At 37.3% G+C, this 19,073-nt stretch overlaps 1 protein-coding gene across 2 annotated transcripts in view; it reads left to right on the forward strand.

Moving 5' to 3' along the window:
* Positions 1-541: 541 nt before the first annotated feature.
* Positions 542-19,073, forward strand: part of Asb5 (ankyrin repeat and SOCS box containing 5) — a 40,608-nt gene continuing 22,076 nt past the window's right edge. The window contains exon 1 of one of the 2 annotated variants that reach the window (XM_031339823.1): positions 542-851. In XM_031339823.1, the coding sequence (XP_031195683.1) occupies positions 656-851 (196 nt within the window). In that variant the 5' untranslated portion in view covers positions 542-655. Of the gene's footprint in view, positions 852-16,175; positions 16,398-19,073 lie in introns of those variants that run through there. The other variant, XM_031339826.1, reaches the window with a different exon arrangement.

The following is a 19,073-nucleotide window of genomic DNA, read 5'->3' on the forward strand; positions in this document are numbered from 1 at the left end:
CAATGTAATCATTTACTTCAATTATTTATTTCATGGTCAACAAAGTTAAGAGTTGAGTTAGAATATTTGACTTCTCTTCAATATTATAAATATTATTACATGAACCATGCGGATAAAATACACAAGAACTACCAATTTTCTTTTTAAAGTTACATTTATTCATCTATTTATTATTTATTTAGAGTGTGTGTGTGTGTGTGTGTGTGTGTGTGTGTGTGTGTAAGCTTGTGACCCTCCTTCCACTGTGTGGGCTCAAGAGATGGAACTCAGGTCTCCAGGCTTGGTGCCAGATGCATTTACTGAGCCCAAGTTGTTCTTGACAATTAAATACCAAAAAAGGAAACCGTCAGCCTTAGTTATTTCAATAGTCGACTTCAGAAAGCCAGAAGAGAAAGAGGGTGTATCACTTTATACTGAGAATGGAAAGTCAGGAGGCTTGCGAAACGTGATTCGGTTGCTTCCATGGAATATTGTCAGACCAATAGGAGCTGGTGAAGAACTTTTATGGACAGTATAAATAATTTGAGCCTTAGGCATCACTACCAGTTGACATTTTCTTTCCTTCGGACCAGCTGTTCAAGAGCATCTCGGAACAGAGCCAGACACAGTTGAGACTTGGCTGGGACCTAACACCGGGGCAGATTCCTCTGCAACAATGTCGGTGTTAGAAGAAAGCCGGCCATTTGCTCAACAGCTATCTAATGTCTATTTTACGATACTCTCCCTTTTCTGTTTTAAACTTTTTGTGAAAATCAGCCTTGCCATCCTTAGTCATTTCTACATCGTGAAAGGCAACCGAAAGGAAGCCGCGAGGATAGCAGCTGAGTTTTATGGAGTAAGCCAAGGACAAGGTATGTTTATGAGAGCAAGCTCCTGTTTCAAGTTGAGGAGAACTATCATTTGATCTGCAATCCAAGAAAACATCACAGGTTCTCTTTATGGGACATTTTGTAAACTTCTGTGGAAGGGAGTTCTTGTAACTTATCTCATTGGCTTCATGAAAAAGAAAGTTGCTTTTCAGTGTAAATATTTGGGCAATATGAAAATGCAGCATTAAGCATAGAGGCCTTCACCTGTTGGTAATCATTTAAAAACTTTAAATATTTCACTTGCCATATTGTTGTTTCAGAGAATAATGAAGAGATAGCTGATTTGCTGTGTCTCCTTTAGCATATGTTAGTATTTGTAATATTTTAAACAATATATTTGAGTAATGCAGAAAAGTGTTGAGTCAGTCCTGATGATGCAACATGTAAGCCACTCAGGTGACCGAGGCAGGAGGATTGAAGGCCTTTCTTCAGTGAGTTCAAGACCAGATGAAGTAGTTTCCTGAGACACTGTCTCACTTGAGAACTGAATGGAAGCAGGGTGGGGGAAGCTATAGCTCAATAGGAAAGAGCTCACCTAGAGTGTAAAAGACCGTAGGGTCAGTCCTCAGTACTGAAAACATAATTAAAATAAAAGAATTATTATTAAAAGTATAGGGTTTCAGAATTGTTCTTCTGATGTTATAATTTTATTGTCAAATAAAGCAACAATATTTTGGCATATATATTTTCTAAAGGATTGAAACTGCTTTACTTGGATTGTGGAAATCATTCGTTACAAGATAGGATCATGAATAAGCAAATTTGATGATTGTCCAGCCAGGTGCATCGATGCTTCTTAGAATAAACTGAAATCAGAAGTGAAATGAAAACTGGCAATAGTACTACTACTCATTGATTTTAAATTTTATAAGACCATTTATTGGAGCAATATTCTAGATAGTAAAAATTATTCATTTATTGGTAGGAAAAGGGACACTTTAATTTCTTGTAACCTTTCTGTTTATTTCTGATTTGGAATCAGTCAAGGCCTGCTCCAACCTTGTATTCCTGATACCTCTCAGGCCATTTAAATGTTCAGAATCAAAAGTTAACATTACATAGTTAGAAAGTACTGCATTTTGAGAAAGAGCATTTTAAGCTTGTGTTGAAACCAATCTTTCTATATGTTTTAATTTTTTTAATGTAATTCATTTTAAAATCTAGACTACTATTGGTGTGGTGGAATGTTGAATAAGATGGGGAATCATCATTGGTTTATGGAAAACAGTTACTTGTGTAAATGGAGGAACTTGAGTACACACTCAGTGAGGAAAATCTAAGTGCTCCATGAAATTCTCAGAGGGAAAATGAACCTTAGGGTGAAATAGGCAGCGAGCCTATATCTTCCAACACTGATTGTGAGCTAGCATTTAAAAACAGCGACTTTACTTTATGATCCATTGATAATTAAAGAGTCATTTGGTGAATGTACTATTTGTATACCAAATACAAACACAAAAGTAGATTATAAAATATAAGTCACACTTCCAGACATAAGTAAACAAACTATGAGGTTATAAGATCATAAAAATTATCATCACAGGAACCTTATAGCTCATTATTTCAGAGTTAGACCTTGTTTCTGTCTTATGAGATTGATCTTACATAAAGCAGTGAAATAATGGCTAAAAAGAAGAAAGATGCCTGTGCCTTGACCAACATGTCAGAGGAGACCAATGAGACACCTTCTGTGCATCTTGGCAAATAAGAGAACCAGTCATGCCCCATTAGATCATGGTGTGATCAATCAGACAATTCCTGGGCATGTATGAAATGGCTTTCATGTTTCATTGTCTTACTATAGCCCTTTAAAATGTATTAGAACTAAGATTTTGTCCCAGATAGTAAGATGGAAATCAATACTCAGTAGTAGAAGCATATTTCCTGCAGAGTTTTGAAAACCTTTGCTGTGATTATAACATTTACTCTATTTAACAAAACTTCTCCTGTTCAACACCATATAGTGTTCACTATATATTTAACACAGGGGTAGTTAATTATAATTATTATTCAGGGTAAGCATAATTGTGCCCAGTTTTATTTTAACATTAGGAAAATAAGTCTTGAAAAATAATCTCTATTTTATGTAGGTTTTATAAAATTTAAATCATAGTTATACTGTTTCTGATTTGTTTCTGTCTAATGTTGATGACGCAGGTTTAAGCATTGTTGCTTAATCAAGCAGTTTCCTCCTCATTTCTTAGGCTGTCACTGTCATCCCTCTTTGAATGGAGCTCTTCATTTCCACTCATGGTTTAGTCAGATTGCTCCCCAAAATTTCTGGAGTGCAGTTGCCAAATCCGTGAAGTAAGGCTGATAACATGTAGTTCATGTCTTTTACAATAGTGGAGACGTCATTGGTGGTATCTTCAATGTCTTCAGAAGGAAATAAAGAACTCCTTTGCTTACCTGATTGCTATCTCAAGGCAGCTCATTGTGTTAGACGAGCACCAGCTGTCCTGTTGTTATTGCTGCTGTTGTCATGCATTGCTAAGTCCTGCTCTATCAAGCCTTTGAGATGGTCTGATTACAAACCAGAGGCCTAATGAGCTAAATGGTAGAAGAACTGGCTAAAGACATTTCCTTCTTGAGCCCCAAAGAACTCCAGTAAGCTTCATAACCCTGCCTTTTCATCTCTGAAGCCTTCTTGACCCCACATCATACTGGAGGGACGCATTTTTTGCTTAGCTTCTCTATTTTCAATATCGTTGTCGCTCTTAAACACTCTGACTAGAGCCTCTACCTTTCAGAGGATGCCAGTTGGAAATTTGCACTATTCTTTGAAATTGACTGTCAGACTAACAAGAATTGGAATGTATTTTCACCTGTAATATTTATCAGTGAAGAAGATATAATATTGAAGGGCATGTTAACTTGATAAAAATCCTTAATCCCTTGATAAAGGTATGAAATACCAATAAATATCCCAAGGACATGTTGAGAGCTCTCTCTGGTCTTAAGGGCAATATTTGTCAAATTTAATCCAAAGCTGTAAGAATTACAGCAGTTTTACCTTCAAGCAAGTGGAGGCAGTTCTAAACCTCTGTTTCTCGAGTCCCCAAGATGATAAGGATGGAAAATACGTTGCTCTTTTTCATAAGTGTTTTTTTCATGCAATGTGGCCCAAAATAATCACTCTCAGATACAGTAGAGGAAATGAATCCAGAGAATTGAGGTGCCTTTTCACACTTGGATGTTCCAAAATATTTTCTCAGAGAAGGCAGCTGTTTTATTGATCTCAGGAAGGACCACAGGTATGAATTTTATCATGCACAAGAAAGAAAATGGCCCTGGGAAAAGTAAAGAGTTTATGAACTTGAAAAGCAACAAATGAGTCATATATTTTGAAAGAATTTGAATATGAGAAATTTTTCAATTTTTTTTGAAGCTAGTATGAGTCATTAGAGTTTGGGTATGAATGAAGTTGGGAAGCTAGAAATAATGTAATAAAACCATAATTTATTATAGATTTACATTGTAGTAATTGTTGAAGATACACAAGGGGACATGTTTGCAATAAGTAGACCAACTTGGATCTTGCTAGAAGGATATGAGGAACTACTTAAATTTATACCTGTGTCGCTGTAAGTTTAAAATTATCTGGGAACACTGAAGCTCACAAGGAAGTCCTTTTGTGGTTGAGATTCTTTGAGGAATTTAAGATGTATGCAGATTTATCGCTGTGATTTTGATTTCATAAGTTTCTGAACTTAAGTTTGGCCTCATAGTTACCATTAACCATGCATTTTTTTTTCTGTCACACATATGGTTGAGAATTGAAAGCAGGATATAATATGTATATATTATGCCATCACCAGTCAAATGTTAAAGTGAGTTGTCATTTTGAAAACATAATGCAAACAATATATAAAAAGAAATTAGAATTCTATATAACAACACTGAAGCCAAATGTCATACAAGTGAGGCAAGTGTGGTCCAACTAAACAATATCCCTAAGCCACTTTATATCTTTTACTCTGTATTGATAAAGCTCATGCTGTGTTTATATCAACTTTAGTAACTAATCTTTACAGTAGCTGTCAATGTTCTTAACCACTTAGCCATCTCTCCAACCACCCCCCTTTTAATATTTATTTAATATTATATGTAAGTAATTGTAGCTGTCTTCAGACATACCAGAAGAGGGCATCAGATCTCATTATAGATGGTTGTGAGCCACCATGTGGTTGCTGGGATTTGAACTCAGGACCTTCGGAAGAGCAGTCAATGTTCTTAACCGCTGAGCCATCTCTCCAGCAACTGTCAGATTTTTAATATATTTATAATTTCTCCTGCTGTCTTTGGTAAGAAACACATTAATTCCAGAGTTAAAGAACCTGACTTAGCTCATGACAGCTTCGATGGGCTAAGTTTTGCTAGAATATACTTCTTATGCATTTGTTCCCTTCTTCTTTTAGGAATTCTATTTTTCTCCTTAAAAGACCCTCACTGTTTATTTATTTTTTTGTCCAAAGTCAAAGGTATATAATAGTCATTAAGATAAAATATGCCACAGCCCACAGTCTCCTTAATGTGTGGGAGAGATAAATAACCAATAATTAAGGACACTATAAATGACATTTTGCTATGGGAGTATGGGTGGAGAGGACACAGCCAGGAGTAATCTTGCCTGGGACACTTCAGCTCCAAGCAGTACTAACAGTACTCATGTTCTCTTTCTCAACTGGGCACATGTTTACTTTCATGGTTTCTTCAGAATTTCTAATTCTTCACTTTTGTTCCATATTTCTTGTTCATTTATCTACTTGTCAATTCTGAGTCATATATGTCATACATAAAGCTTTACCCAAAATTCACTTCACTGCTTAATATTTCTAGGAAAGGCATATGTTGGTATTCTCACTTTTATTAAGCTTCATTAAGAAATGGCATGCTCAATCCATAAACTCATAAAAAATTCCTATCAATTTAGACAGTAAAAAAGTAAAAAATAAGTTATTTCCTGTGTTACAATTTTGTTTAGAAATTGTTAAAGGCTTGAGCTATTTTTCTTACTTGTTGACATAATTAAAATAGTTCTCAGTCAACTCAGCCCAACAAATATTGGATACTGCGTTATTCCTGGCAGTGTTGTGTTTACATTGTGTTATGCATAATATATGCCTATATACTGTCTAGACACACAATTTATTAAATATGTTTACATTTACAACATATATGTGGTATAATAATTAATAAGTTACTTTGGAATAAAATGAGACAATGTCACTAAGACCCAAATGTTATAATATGTAAAATAACTAAACAGCAAACAAAGGGGCAATTCCTAAGGTACTGAATTGAAAATGAGATTTTGCAAATTCTGCTATCTTAGAATTCAGGAAGGGAAAAGAGTGAGGTCTATTCATAGAGATGACATAGTTTAAGAGTGAGAATATATGCTTATGAAGAAGTATAAAAAAAACCTCGTTGCATACAAAGAAAAGAGGGCAAATTTAAAATGAGAATCATAAGAATCTTGGTTTGTTTCTTTTTAACCAAAGACTGAAGGATAAGTCTTAGAGGTAATGATGGCTGGTTGAATAGATGATACACCCTTTCTCAAATCCTGGATACAAGCACTCACTGTTCTTTTCAAAGCTTTCTGATGTCTTTACTGGATTAAGCATATGAAGGTGCCATTAGCTGACAGTAGAAATAATTACTACAATAAGTACTTTGTAAAATCTTTGTTTGGGTGATTCAGTGTGTCATGGTATACATTGTGTGAAATATGTATCAGAGAATGTGGATGGCCTCTTTGTTATGGGCATAGCAGTATATGCCCTCATAGTGGCTCCATGGGTATTCCATAGATCCTATCAAAATTGTAGTATACTAAGCACATTTCCTAAACTAGGGGAAGTTTTTCTCAGTGAACCCCCCTGCCCAAAGTGATGTGATCAAGAATCTATTTATTGATTTAGAATGTCTATTCCTCTAAATCCACACTGAAGTGAAAGGGAAGTATGGAGGAAAGAAAAGGAGGGAGGGAAGGAGGGAGGAGGAGAGGAAGGAGTAAAGGAAGAAAGCATGTATGTACGGACTATGAGGAATGTATAGCATTTCTTCTTTGCTGGCCACATAAGGAACCATTTTTCTTTCTACAAAGTAAACCATGGGCTTCTATACTGGGAATGGCCAGTTGCAACAGATAGCGTCTCTCTGAGTTAGGATGTCCATGTTAGGATTAGATTAATGAATCTAATTGAATCAAATTGAATGCTATATAACTCTGTGATCACCTAAAACCCCACTGGTTTCTTTGAGAAAGGAACTTGGAAGTTATCCTATTATATTTAAGGGAGTTCTGAGAGAGGCTGAAAGTCTAAGGGGCTAGGATGGTATACGGAAAAGAAGGTTTTTCATGCGTTCCTTTTGCTCTTTAGCTGGAATCAATCTATCTTCATGAATCTTCCTAAACGGAGCAATAGGCAAAGTTTTCTTCAAGGAATAGGATAATATTTACAACCAAACCATCCTATTTCATGAGGTATAATTTAATACGTTATGTACAGTGTTAAAGAACCTAAAAACCTTCTAATATGGCCGACCATCACCACATATCCATTCAACAGTCTCTGGTGGGGATTAGAAGAACAGTTAACATTTGGGCCCTTCAGGAATGTGCCTGTGAAGTGGCACGAGGGCAGCTTTTCTCCAACAGGACAGCTACAATTTCCATGGCACCACTACGTACCGAGGTAAATAGAAACCTTCAGAAACCCATAGACTCTTTCCAGAAGGCTTATAGTCTTAAACTCCGGGCAAAGAACAAACAAACTGAAATGTAACACCGGAATGCCTCTCGTGTTCTTAAATAGAAGCACTGGCTCCCATCCCCTGTCAAGTGTGCAGCGAAAGTCAAAGAAAAACATGACAATTAGTAAACTAAAGTTTGTTCACTGAAATTCTCCATTATAGCATCAAAAAGTCCCTCATTCGAGCGAGCCAGGTGAGGCTGCTCACATGTGAGGAAAGCCATCATCTCACAAGGTTTAATTGTACCACGATGGTGCTTCAACTATGAGTTCAAAAGCAAGACTGTCCCTGTGAGTCAACCCAGCAACAACAAAACACATCCTTGACTAACTGCAGATGAAAACTTAAAAACATTCATGCTTTTAGTAATCCTACTTCGGTTACTAGAAAAATAATAATGTTTACCACACCCATCAAATGAAAGCAAAATGGACTTTTTAGAATGAAGTGGCATGGTATATATACATGACTGGTCTTGGAAGCTTTGTACCTTATTTCCTTCTTGAATTTATCCACAGTAGTAAATTTGAAAAAACAAAACGCTAATTCCTTCTTAGTTTGAATACACAGAAGACAATGAATACCGTCTTCATAGTGGCTCTTCTAGCATTACAAGACAAGGAGTTGAATACAACTTTGATTTTTCCTTCTTTCACATCTGTCATTCCCAGTTCATACAATTATGATGAAATAACTCACTGGCCATATTTTATGACTTTGTAATAATAATAATAATAATAATAATAATAATAATAATAATAATAATAATAAACAACTCATCAAAGCAAGACTGGTTTGGGTTGAAAAGAGTCTCTGAATTTTAAGTCCTACAGTGACACTTGTGTACCTAATTGACTCACTATTCCAAGGATATGAAAAGTGGAGGAGTCTCTTTAAGTAAGTTGTGCAATAAAACTCTACTGAAACTGATTTTATTTTTAAAATTTCGTTTATGAAGGTCAACTGGGTTAAACCATGGAAATAATTACTTAAATGTCAATTGTATTATTATGCAGAACTTAACAGAACTTAATATATAACTACAGAACTTAATCTTATGGGGTTCATTCTGTTTAAGTATACAGAATTAAGATAAATATTTATTTTCATTTTAAAATATTTTTAGAAGACAAAATATTCATGAGAAAAGGAAAATTGTATTTAGTGCATACTTACTTAACCTGGTGCTCTTGGCTCAAATGCAAGTGTTACCAAGTGCTTAAGTGGGGAGTAAGTGATCACAAGTAAGGTCTAGAGGAAGTATGACAAGTAAAGAAGCTGTTTCAGGGCTCTTGCTGTTCTGAAGATGGAAATGACAACTTTCTAGACAAAATGTCCCTGGATATTTGAAACAGCTATTCATGGGATAGAGGAAAAGCAATGCCTTACATATTAAAGAAACTCAGCAACTACTTGTAAAATGAATGAGAGTCCCTTATAAGGAAAATGGAGATTAAACTTACATTATGGATGGCCAACAGACAGGATCTATCATGGTTCTAGCTTGCTTTAGCTATGTGATCCATAGGAAGTAGTTTAACGTCTATAGGCCTCCATTCCCTCTTCAGTAAAATTAAAAAACAATCTTTACTCCAATGGTTAGTAAAACTTATATGAGAGATAAATTGTCTAAAATTACCAAAACCACTTCCTACTCTCTCTAGCTTTGAGGTTATAGTACACAAATGATTCCTTTTTACATATGTTGTTATGGAAATTTTTCAAAATGATATATAACATGCTTTAATTGAGTAGTAAAAGTGCTGATAGGTTATTCAATCCCAAGTGCTCAGCTCTAAATATATGTGCATAATGACAACATTAATTGGATCCAGTAGATGGGTGTGTGTGTGTGTGTGTGTGTTTGTGTGTCTATGTGTGTGTAACAATAATTATTCTAGAAGAAGAGGTCATAAATTTGGGAGAGGATAGAGGAGACATGGAAGTAGTTATAAGGGAAGTAAGCATGCCTGGTTGTATCGACTAAGCATGCTTCATACTCTAATATTGTGTTAATAAATTAGATAAATAATTTCAGAATTCAAGTGTTCTATTATATTTGTCAATTTTGTTCTAATCAGTGGGGCCCCTGGAGTATTTATTTAAGTTGTCATATGTTTATAATGTAGCTAGAGGCTGGACAATTTCAAACCAGGTTCTGTGGGCTGATGAACTTTTAGACAGTAGCTTCCACTCTAGTACTTTACAGTGACAAAAAAAGCAGAGTGAATGAAAAGTGAATGAAAAAAACAAAAACAAAAAACTCAGTGCTCGAATTCAGGATTCTCTACCCCACACTGCCTGCTCTCTCTACTGGCCTCCACCAATAGAAGGATGAGTATCAGAGAATCTGAATTATTCAAAAAGTTTACAAACCACAAAGCTGCCCAAAAACGTAAGCAGAGAATTTTATGTCAAAGATTCAGGATACCCTTACTTATTTTGGGTCTTATGATTGCCTTCATGAAAAAAGAGTAGCCATCCTGAGAATAGGAATAATAGTGCAAACGGCTAGCTAGTTGGCTAGGAGTTATGTTTAGACAGTCTAGCTCACAGTTGGGAGTTATAAAAGTTTTTGCAAGAAGTTTTCTGTGATCTTACTATATTAAAGTATTTTTTTCTTCATAGAAATTCTTTGAACAGGTATCACTCATTTTGTAAATTACTGTTTGTTTTTAAAATCTTGTTAAACATCTGGTCTTACTAGACTGCAGGTAAATATAAATCATGTGTGGTGATTCACAAAAGCTACATTCTTGTAGCTCCCTGCTCAACTTGTAGGCAGCTCCCCCAAAGAACTTTTTCTCTCCTGAAATTGTTTATTGCTTTTATAAAGTGGGAGAGGGACCCTTTAAATCATGTAACTTTTGTGAGACACCTAAGTGTCATGAGTTTCCTGAGCCTTGTAAATTCAGTTAGCTTCCTGGGACTTATGAACCACCCATTCCAGAGGGAATGCTAGAGTTAAAAGGAAATAGTTATATGGTAAGTACTTTAGACTTCAGTTTTAGATTTTATCTATTATCTACTCTCTTTTTGGACTCTTGTTGAATCTTTGGACCAGTTTTAATTAGCAAAAGTTAGACATTTTACTTTAGACACCCTCCCACACACAGCTGCTTTATTCATTTGGGTATCTGTTGGGAACTACAAGAAGAGGAAACGTTGTATCTCTAGTGTTGGGTATCCTAGGGATGCTTCTGTAGTCATCTTAGTAACAGGGAAGGAGAGAACAGCAGCCTCTCTCGTGGGTCAGACTTTCTGTTTCACAAAGACAGTACCAGCCCAACACTCAAGGCTGATCTGCCAAAGTGAATGAGATACAAGCTTGACACTTAACATTAGAATTGAGATTGTTGTGGAAATATTAAAAAATGAACCCACCAACTCTCTACGGGGCCCGACCATGCTCCTGCACTCCGGCTGGCCCACCAACTCTCCCGCCACGCTAGACCACAGGGTTCCCACTCTCTCTGGTGCCTCCCCCAACCCCAGTTTCTCTCACTGTCATGCAATACCCCATGCACCCTACACTCAACACCTAATTACCCAATAGAATCAAGACTCTTAGAGTGTAATTAACCAATCAGATTCATGCATAAATAAAATCACAATTTACAGGATGCCAATACAATAATTTCAGAGCCAGTTGATAATGATAAAAGCTTTATCCCAATATTTCTAACCTTGTGAAATCATAGCTACTTGTGGCTGGTAAATGCCACGTGGGTTAATCTTCCTTCGCCTCCTACCCTGAGGCGCTCCCTCCCTCGGCAACTCTTTGCTCCGTCTCCCTTTCCCTGTCCAATCACAGACCTCCTCTGCACTAATGTAATTGGACAGGGAAAAATCCTGCGACATATGATTAATCGTCTTCTATGTTTTCTGTTCTTAAGTACATTTGCTAACAAACTCAAATTTATGTGAAAAAAGAATATAACATAAAACAACTTAACAGCTACCAGAAACTCATGTTTTCTATATGCACATCCTTCATCATGGTATAGTTTCTGTGGCTACAAGTCTGTGGAGACTTGTAAAGACTTTACCTAAGGTACACATTGTATTTGTTTTCCTGCCAGCAGTTGTATTCAGACTAGAGAACCCAAGTTGCTAATTTTACTCCCTGTTCAGATTTGTGACCCTTCTAAGATTTCAAGCAGGCAAGTGGCAGAGATATAAATGTGTGTTACCACAGTAACAGCATGTAAGGAAAATGTTACTTTATAAGACTACTAAACACCTTGCTCTCACACAAGTGCTGGAGGCTATCCTAAACATGTCCCTTTATGAGTTCACTTCATTAGACATTTAGTGACATGTGTGGCATTGGAGATTACGTATGGTTTTACTTCCCTTGTGTTCTGTTCACTGGTTCAGGTATGTTAGCCTGCAGTGCCTGGTAGCCGTTTCCTGTGCTGGGAAGAGCAGTTACCCTAGGTCTTCCTTCTTCCTTTGCTCTCCATCTTGGTGGTGACTTTGAGGATAACACTTTATCTTTCTTACCACAAGTTTTGTTATCAAAATGCCTTACACAGGATCAGTTGTGTTGAATCCCGCCCAGCCACCCCCGTCCTCACTGACCCTTTCTGTAATGATCGGAAGCTCATTTCAGTAGCTTATACTTTGCATACTTCCCCTGTGTCAATACCATCCTGCCCACCCCAGCACCCTCTATCAGTCCTATTAAGTTCATAAGGCTCTTTGAAGGCATTTGTGAGTCCGAAAATAGACAGTACCTTTGTTTTTAGTTATAATGTGCTATAGCTCATATTTTGACTTGTAGTCAATTATTTCTGTCCCAGAAAGACTTTCAGCATAGAGAGTCCACGTTACTTCTTGCTCATTATCTCATGCATCATTTTGCTACAGTGAACATTCAGAATATCCTCGACAGACCTGCAAAAGGCAGCTATTTTAGGGCACTTCCTGTGGCATTGCAAATGATGCATACTTCTGTCATTTACTTCCTCTCCAGTATCTTCCATGCCGAGCTGGAGCAGATTGTGGGCGAAAATTACTCTTTAATTTGCATATGTTCTCATCACATCCACCAAGCACACTTTGATGTGCTTAGAAAATGCGGTTAGGTCATTTTTAGTGTTCCTATTGCTCCACAAAGATGAACATATACTCCTTGGAGTACATGGGGGAGAAACCCTATTTTCTTATTGTTCTTACTAGAAGAACAGGTATACTAGAAGAACTAGTAGATAATCAGAGAAAGCATGGAGACCCAATAATACTCAACGTGGTAAATAAAGGTCATCAGATAAAAAACACACTTGACCTTTCTTTACCTTAATAGAGCTATATGTTTCTTGGTGATGCCTTCTTCTATTTTAAAATCATTTTAGCTGTGTTGTTGTTGTTGCTGTTGTTAGGCCAGTTATGAGGCTTTGTGCTGTGTTGCCCTCATTATGCTAATACTACTCTCATTTTTGTGTTTTTCTGAATGTAATTGGCCAGACCGGAGAACTTAGTGTAAGGTTTGCTAGCAGCATAACAAAGCTGTCCGTTTCACTCCATGAAGCTAGTGTAGGGCGGCCGGTCCTGTGGCTGTTTGCACATCCCGATAGTCGGTTCAGACATCCAGATCTACAGCTAGCTAAGCTCCACCTGGTCCCTACCCCAACCCCAATTTGATCAGCGTGTGTCCCCAGGTCAGGCCAACAAGCAGTTTTACGTAGGATACCAGCTCCTCCTCTTATTCTTTGTAATTGAGCAGGAACATATTTAGAGACATGGCCATATGCTTGCCCCATAGGTTCTGCTTCATTTTTTTGCCTTTCCCCTCTTCACATTAGCTCTCAGAGCCAGCTATTAGTGAGGTCAACCTCAGTGACTCCAAGCCCAACACTGGGCACAGAGATTTCTTAATCAGACTTTACCAAGGTTGAAGATATAAACATAACATATCCTTCATACTCTGAGAGATACAGCTAACAGATATTTACAAAGGGAAATTATAAGTATTCACTAATTAAATCCAGCATGATGAAGGAGCTTTCAACAGATTTTATTGTGAACGTTTTCTATTTGAAGTATCACCCTGGTTTTAAATTTATATTTAAAATATAAATAATGTTTTAATACATACAAATTTGCTTTTGTAGAAAAGCACAGACAAACATGTGAAGTTTCTCCCAAGTACACGTATTTTGAAGACAACCTCGGAGATTTCACTTAGTTGGTAGAGAATGAGCAGATTGGGTGACGACCAGAGGATGGCAGCAAGCACTGACAGCAGCTATTCCTGTATTCAATTTAATTCATTTTAATTTTATTTTTGGCTTGTGGTCAAAGCTAGAGTCTTGTATGTACTAAGCAAGAGCTTTCCAGCCAGCTTCACTCATAGGCTCTTTGATGGTATTTTGGTAGCTTGGCCTCAGAAGCAATGGAATTAGAAATAAAATATGAAGATAATCAGGGAAAATTCATGAGTGGTGAATTGACATAATGAAGTAATGAATCGGATTATGTACGCTTCCACTTCAGTAAAAGCCTTGGGGTATGGATAATCAAGTTTATTAAGACATTTCCAGTGTAACACATGAGACTACATTTTTAAGTACTTAATTACCACTAGTCCTTTATTGATCTCAAGGATACCTAGGGAAATGCTCAGACAACAGCACTCAATTCAAATCAGCAAACCTGTGGTAGACATTGTCTAGGCTAGTTTATCAAGACCTAATAGCAATGGTGTCAGGATAATAATCAGGAGACTTCTAGACTTCAGTGGTATTGCTACTTCAATTTGCTTTGAACTCTGTGTCCTCTCTTGGATGCTATTTAAAAAAAAAATTATGAGTTTGACATAGTACTGCAGAGCTGTAATTCCAGCCTGTCAGCTACAGAAGGATTTAAGGACAGCTGGGATACGTAAGGCCCTGTCTTAAAAGCAAAAATAAAAAACAACCTAGAATACCTCCTTACTCTTAGTTATTAAAGTATTCACTTTATCTTTTTTTTTATTATCTTTAATCTTTTTTTTTTTACTGTCCAGTCATTATCCCCCTCCTGTTCTGCCCTCTGACAGTTTTTCAACCCATTCCTCCTCCCCTGACTGGAAGAGGATGTTCCCACCCCCCACCCCACCCACACGCACACACACAAACCCTGCCAGACCTCCCCATTCCCTGGGGCCTCAAGTCTCTCAAGGGTTAGGTGCCTTTTCTCTCACTGAGGCCAGACCAGGCAATCCTCTGTTGTATGTGTTGGAGGCCTCTCGTATCAGCTCGTATCAGGTTGGTGGCTCAGTGTCTGACAAATCTTGGGAGTCCAGGTTACTTGAGACTGCTGGTCCTCCTTTGGGTCTTCCTACTCCTTAGCTTCTTCTAGCCTTTCATCATCCAACCACAGGGGTCCCTGACTTCAGACTATTAGTTGAGTGTAAGTATCTGCTTCTTTCTCAGTTAACTGCTTGTTGGGCCTCTCTGAGGGCAGTCATGCTAGGCTCCTGTCTGTAAGCACACCGTAGCATCAGTGACAGTGTCAGCCTTGGAGCCTCCCCTTGAGATGAGTCCGAAAGGTAATTTTTCACATGAAAATGACTGATCTTTTAGACAATGTGTCTTATACCTGAATGAAATGAGGACATGACGGCTCCAAGTTGTGGCTGAGGAGAAGGATTTTATAGGTAGAGCGAGGGAGAGCACAGCTAAAGGCATTAGGAAGAGCTCACAGCAAGGAGAAAAAGGAGTACACTTCACCTGGCTGTGAGAGGAGGTGGGTGGGGGTGGGGGTGGAGAGAGAGGGTCAGGAGGACCAGGAAACCAAGGAGAACCAAGAGTGCACACGCCAACCTGCATGACAGGGCTATAAATGAATGAGAAGCTGGGAGAAGGGAAGCCCATGGATTCCTAAAAATCATTTAGGGTAGTGGATGGGGTGAGAAGAGCTGAGAGGAGCCAGGATGCCAGCAGCCTTTATAACAGGGACTTGTAGAAAGAGCCTAAAGACAGCCTGTGCTTTGGTGTGCTAATAGACCCGTTAATCATTTTGACCTACTTTTGAATATATTTTTTTTTATTTTTATGTACATTGGTTTTGCTTGCATGTGTGCCTGTATGATGGTGTCAGATCCCTTGGAACAGAAATTATGGACAGTTGTGAGCTGCCATTTGGGGGCTGGGAATTGAAAGCAAGTCCTCCTGAAGAACGAGCAAAGCTTGTATTCCCTGAGCCATCTCTCCAGCTGGGACCTGGGCTACCCTGTGTACGTTTGTTAGATTGTACCTAAGTTGACAAAATTTAGATCTCACTTACGTATCGTATCTTCTCAAAATTTTCTCCACACATGATTAAATGTCTTTTGCCACACAGTTTATGTAGCCGTATGTGCTAGCTTGTCACTATCCAGCCATCTTTTCTGTAAGTGTGACTTTTAAGTTGCCTCTGCCCTTTTCTACCCAATCTCCTCTAGTCAAGAGGGGAAATATCACAGGCCACAAGACAGGCCACTGTAGGTTTCCCTGGCTTTTGAAACAGAGGCTAACTGTTAGATAACAATCAGTCCAGACACTCCTGGTTGACTTACCCAGGCCCAGTCTACTGTCATTGAATCTCTCTGGGCCAACAGACTTTAGTGCTATTCATGTTTAAAGAAAAAAAAATTGAACAGGAAGTAAAATGAAGCAAGAATGGGGCTCAGGAACGTCTCCTAGGAATTGGGTGAACAGGTGGCCTTGTAAGGAAGCCCCAACGCAGCCTCTTGGGAGTAAGCCATGCGGCTCTTTAAGGATCAAAACTTGTCCCTGAGAGGTAAGTCCTTCTGAGGTGCTTCTGTGATGCCATTAAGTGAAGAAGATCCTGCCTAGGACTCACTAGGCCATCAGTAATTTGGATGACTAAATGAACATCTGTTAAGGATGAAAATGTTATAGTTTAGAAAGTAGAGTGAGGGCAAAGGAGTTGTTTAAAGGGAAAAATGGTTGATATGAATGTCTGGCACCCTGAGTTCATGTGAGACATGTATGTATATGCATACCACATACACATATAACACATACAAACAACATACACACACTATACACACGACACGCATTCCACATTCAGATACACATACAATATACAGACATACACCCTTAAAAACATACACAACACACAAGCACATATATCCCATATATACACAGACATAACCATGCCATATATACACACAGACATACTATATATACACACAAACACACCATATACATACACACAATCATATATCATATATGCACACAAACACACACAAATATACAACATACACATACCACACACAAACATACCCCCCATACATACATGCATATTCAAACACACATATACCCACACACACATGAACACACATACATACCATATACACACACAAACATACATACATACCATATATACAAACACATACACAGACACACATATATATCATATACACATAAACACACATAACACATGTGCACACACAAAACACATGCACACAAACACATATACTATATACACATAGACACAAGCACACAAATACAACACACACACAAACATACTCCATATATATATACAAACACTATATATACACACACATACAAATACAAAAGCACACCATATACACAAAATATAATAAAGAATAAAAGACACTAGTGTTTTTGGGGGGATCACAAGTGTATCTTGTATATATTATTTTTCCCAATAGTAAGGGTTATATAATTAAAGTATCCCCTTAGAAGCAAGTTTATAAATTGAGCTCTTCTATGGGAAATAAAAACTGTCAACCTATGCTTGTTTTTATAGTAAAATTAGTTTTTCCTTGATTAGGATACTGTGATTATAATGAAATTGTTAGATACAGATGCCAAAATATTTATAGATGAAATGATATACTGAGATTTATCTCCAAATAATCCTAGAAGTATTTTCAGAGTACATTGTAGATGATGAGACAAACTAAGAGTTGGTAATTGATGGGTGTGGGGGATGTTTTTGCTGATGTAATTGAAACACTGCTTAGTGAAACACAGTTTAGTAAAACACTGGGGAAGGTGCTAGTCTAGATGTAAGCAGGGTTTGCTTGTTTACTCTGTCTCTTTCTGGCAGTGGAAGAAAAGCTGGTCAGGATCCAAGTCCCATCACTCAGAAATGTCCTCAGAAATGCTAATCTGGGGGTTGTCTGGCATTCATTCACTTATCTAAACAGTACTTCTCAGAAGCAATAGTCTCTTTATGTGATTGGCTATGCCAACTTAAAAAAAGAGTTTAAATGTATGCCTTGAATTTAGATTTTTAAGTGATCGGAAGGTAGACGCACTTACAATTTTTTTTTTTTTGAAGTTTATTCTTTCCTAATCTTGCTTTACATTGTTATGTAGATCTCCTCATAATGCTTCAGGTTTTAGCTTTTTGGCTTGCAGTGCCTAAAAGTAAGGATTTCTGTCTTCTTCAAGAACTTCCATGTTGTAGGTTCCTAATAAAATGTGTCTCACTTTAACCTCACTATCTTATTGGAGATTGGTGATCACACCAAAGATTTCTGTGTGTTCAGACACATTGGCGCTAATAAAAAATGGGAATAAAACATGTCCGGGAAATAAAATCAGATCCTTCCATATCCCAACACTGTCCGTATAAATACTGGGTCATCTCTAGTTCAAAGAATATTGTTGTTGCTTTTTCTCTAAACTTTAGTGGTTTAGAGTCTATCATCTTCTATAAGATACAATTTTCCTTATTGTTTGGTTTTATCTTGGTCCTTCTACCTACTTATGAGGCCTAATGATAAGACTCTATAATATATCCAGCCTTGCTCTTTCCATTTGCACTAGAGAAGATCGTATATTTGTCTGTATTAGAGGAGATTACAGAGTCCATCCTCATTTGCACATAGATAATCAACATCTAAAGCGATCTGCTTCAAGTCTTTAATGTGTTTTGTTTTAATGATACGTGCAGCTAAGCAGAGCATGCATACACCAATCAGACTCTCTTCAACTCTTTGTACTTTTTAATTGAGTGATCTATAACACATCTCATAATCTGTGAAGTCACTTTTAAAAATCTACTTTTCTTTTGAATAATTTACAATATTAAAAAGGAAAAAAAAAAAACCTGCTTCAGTCGATCTCCAAGCCAGCACATAACTCAACTCAGTTAAGTATATAGACATGGTTAAATCTAATGTCTTTTTTTAAAAAATATATATATTTATTGATTAAAATAGAATTGTATCCCCTTCTGCCCTCCCAGTTACCCTCCTTCCAACTCCAATCATCTTCCTCAAGTTGATACTTTTTTCTTTGACAATTATTCTCTCTCTCTCTCTCTCTCTCTCTCTCTCTCTCTCTCTCTCTCACACACACACACACACACACACACACACACAAACACATACATACATGTGTGTATGCACAGGTTTTATATATACAAATATATGAACATATATATGTTTATATTTGTATATGTATCTTGATTGAA

The sequence above is a fragment of the Mastomys coucha genome, unplaced genomic scaffold (assembly GCF_008632895.1).
Source record: "Mastomys coucha isolate ucsf_1 unplaced genomic scaffold, UCSF_Mcou_1 pScaffold22, whole genome shotgun sequence".
Lineage (NCBI taxonomy): Eukaryota > Metazoa > Chordata > Mammalia > Rodentia > Muridae > Mastomys > Mastomys coucha.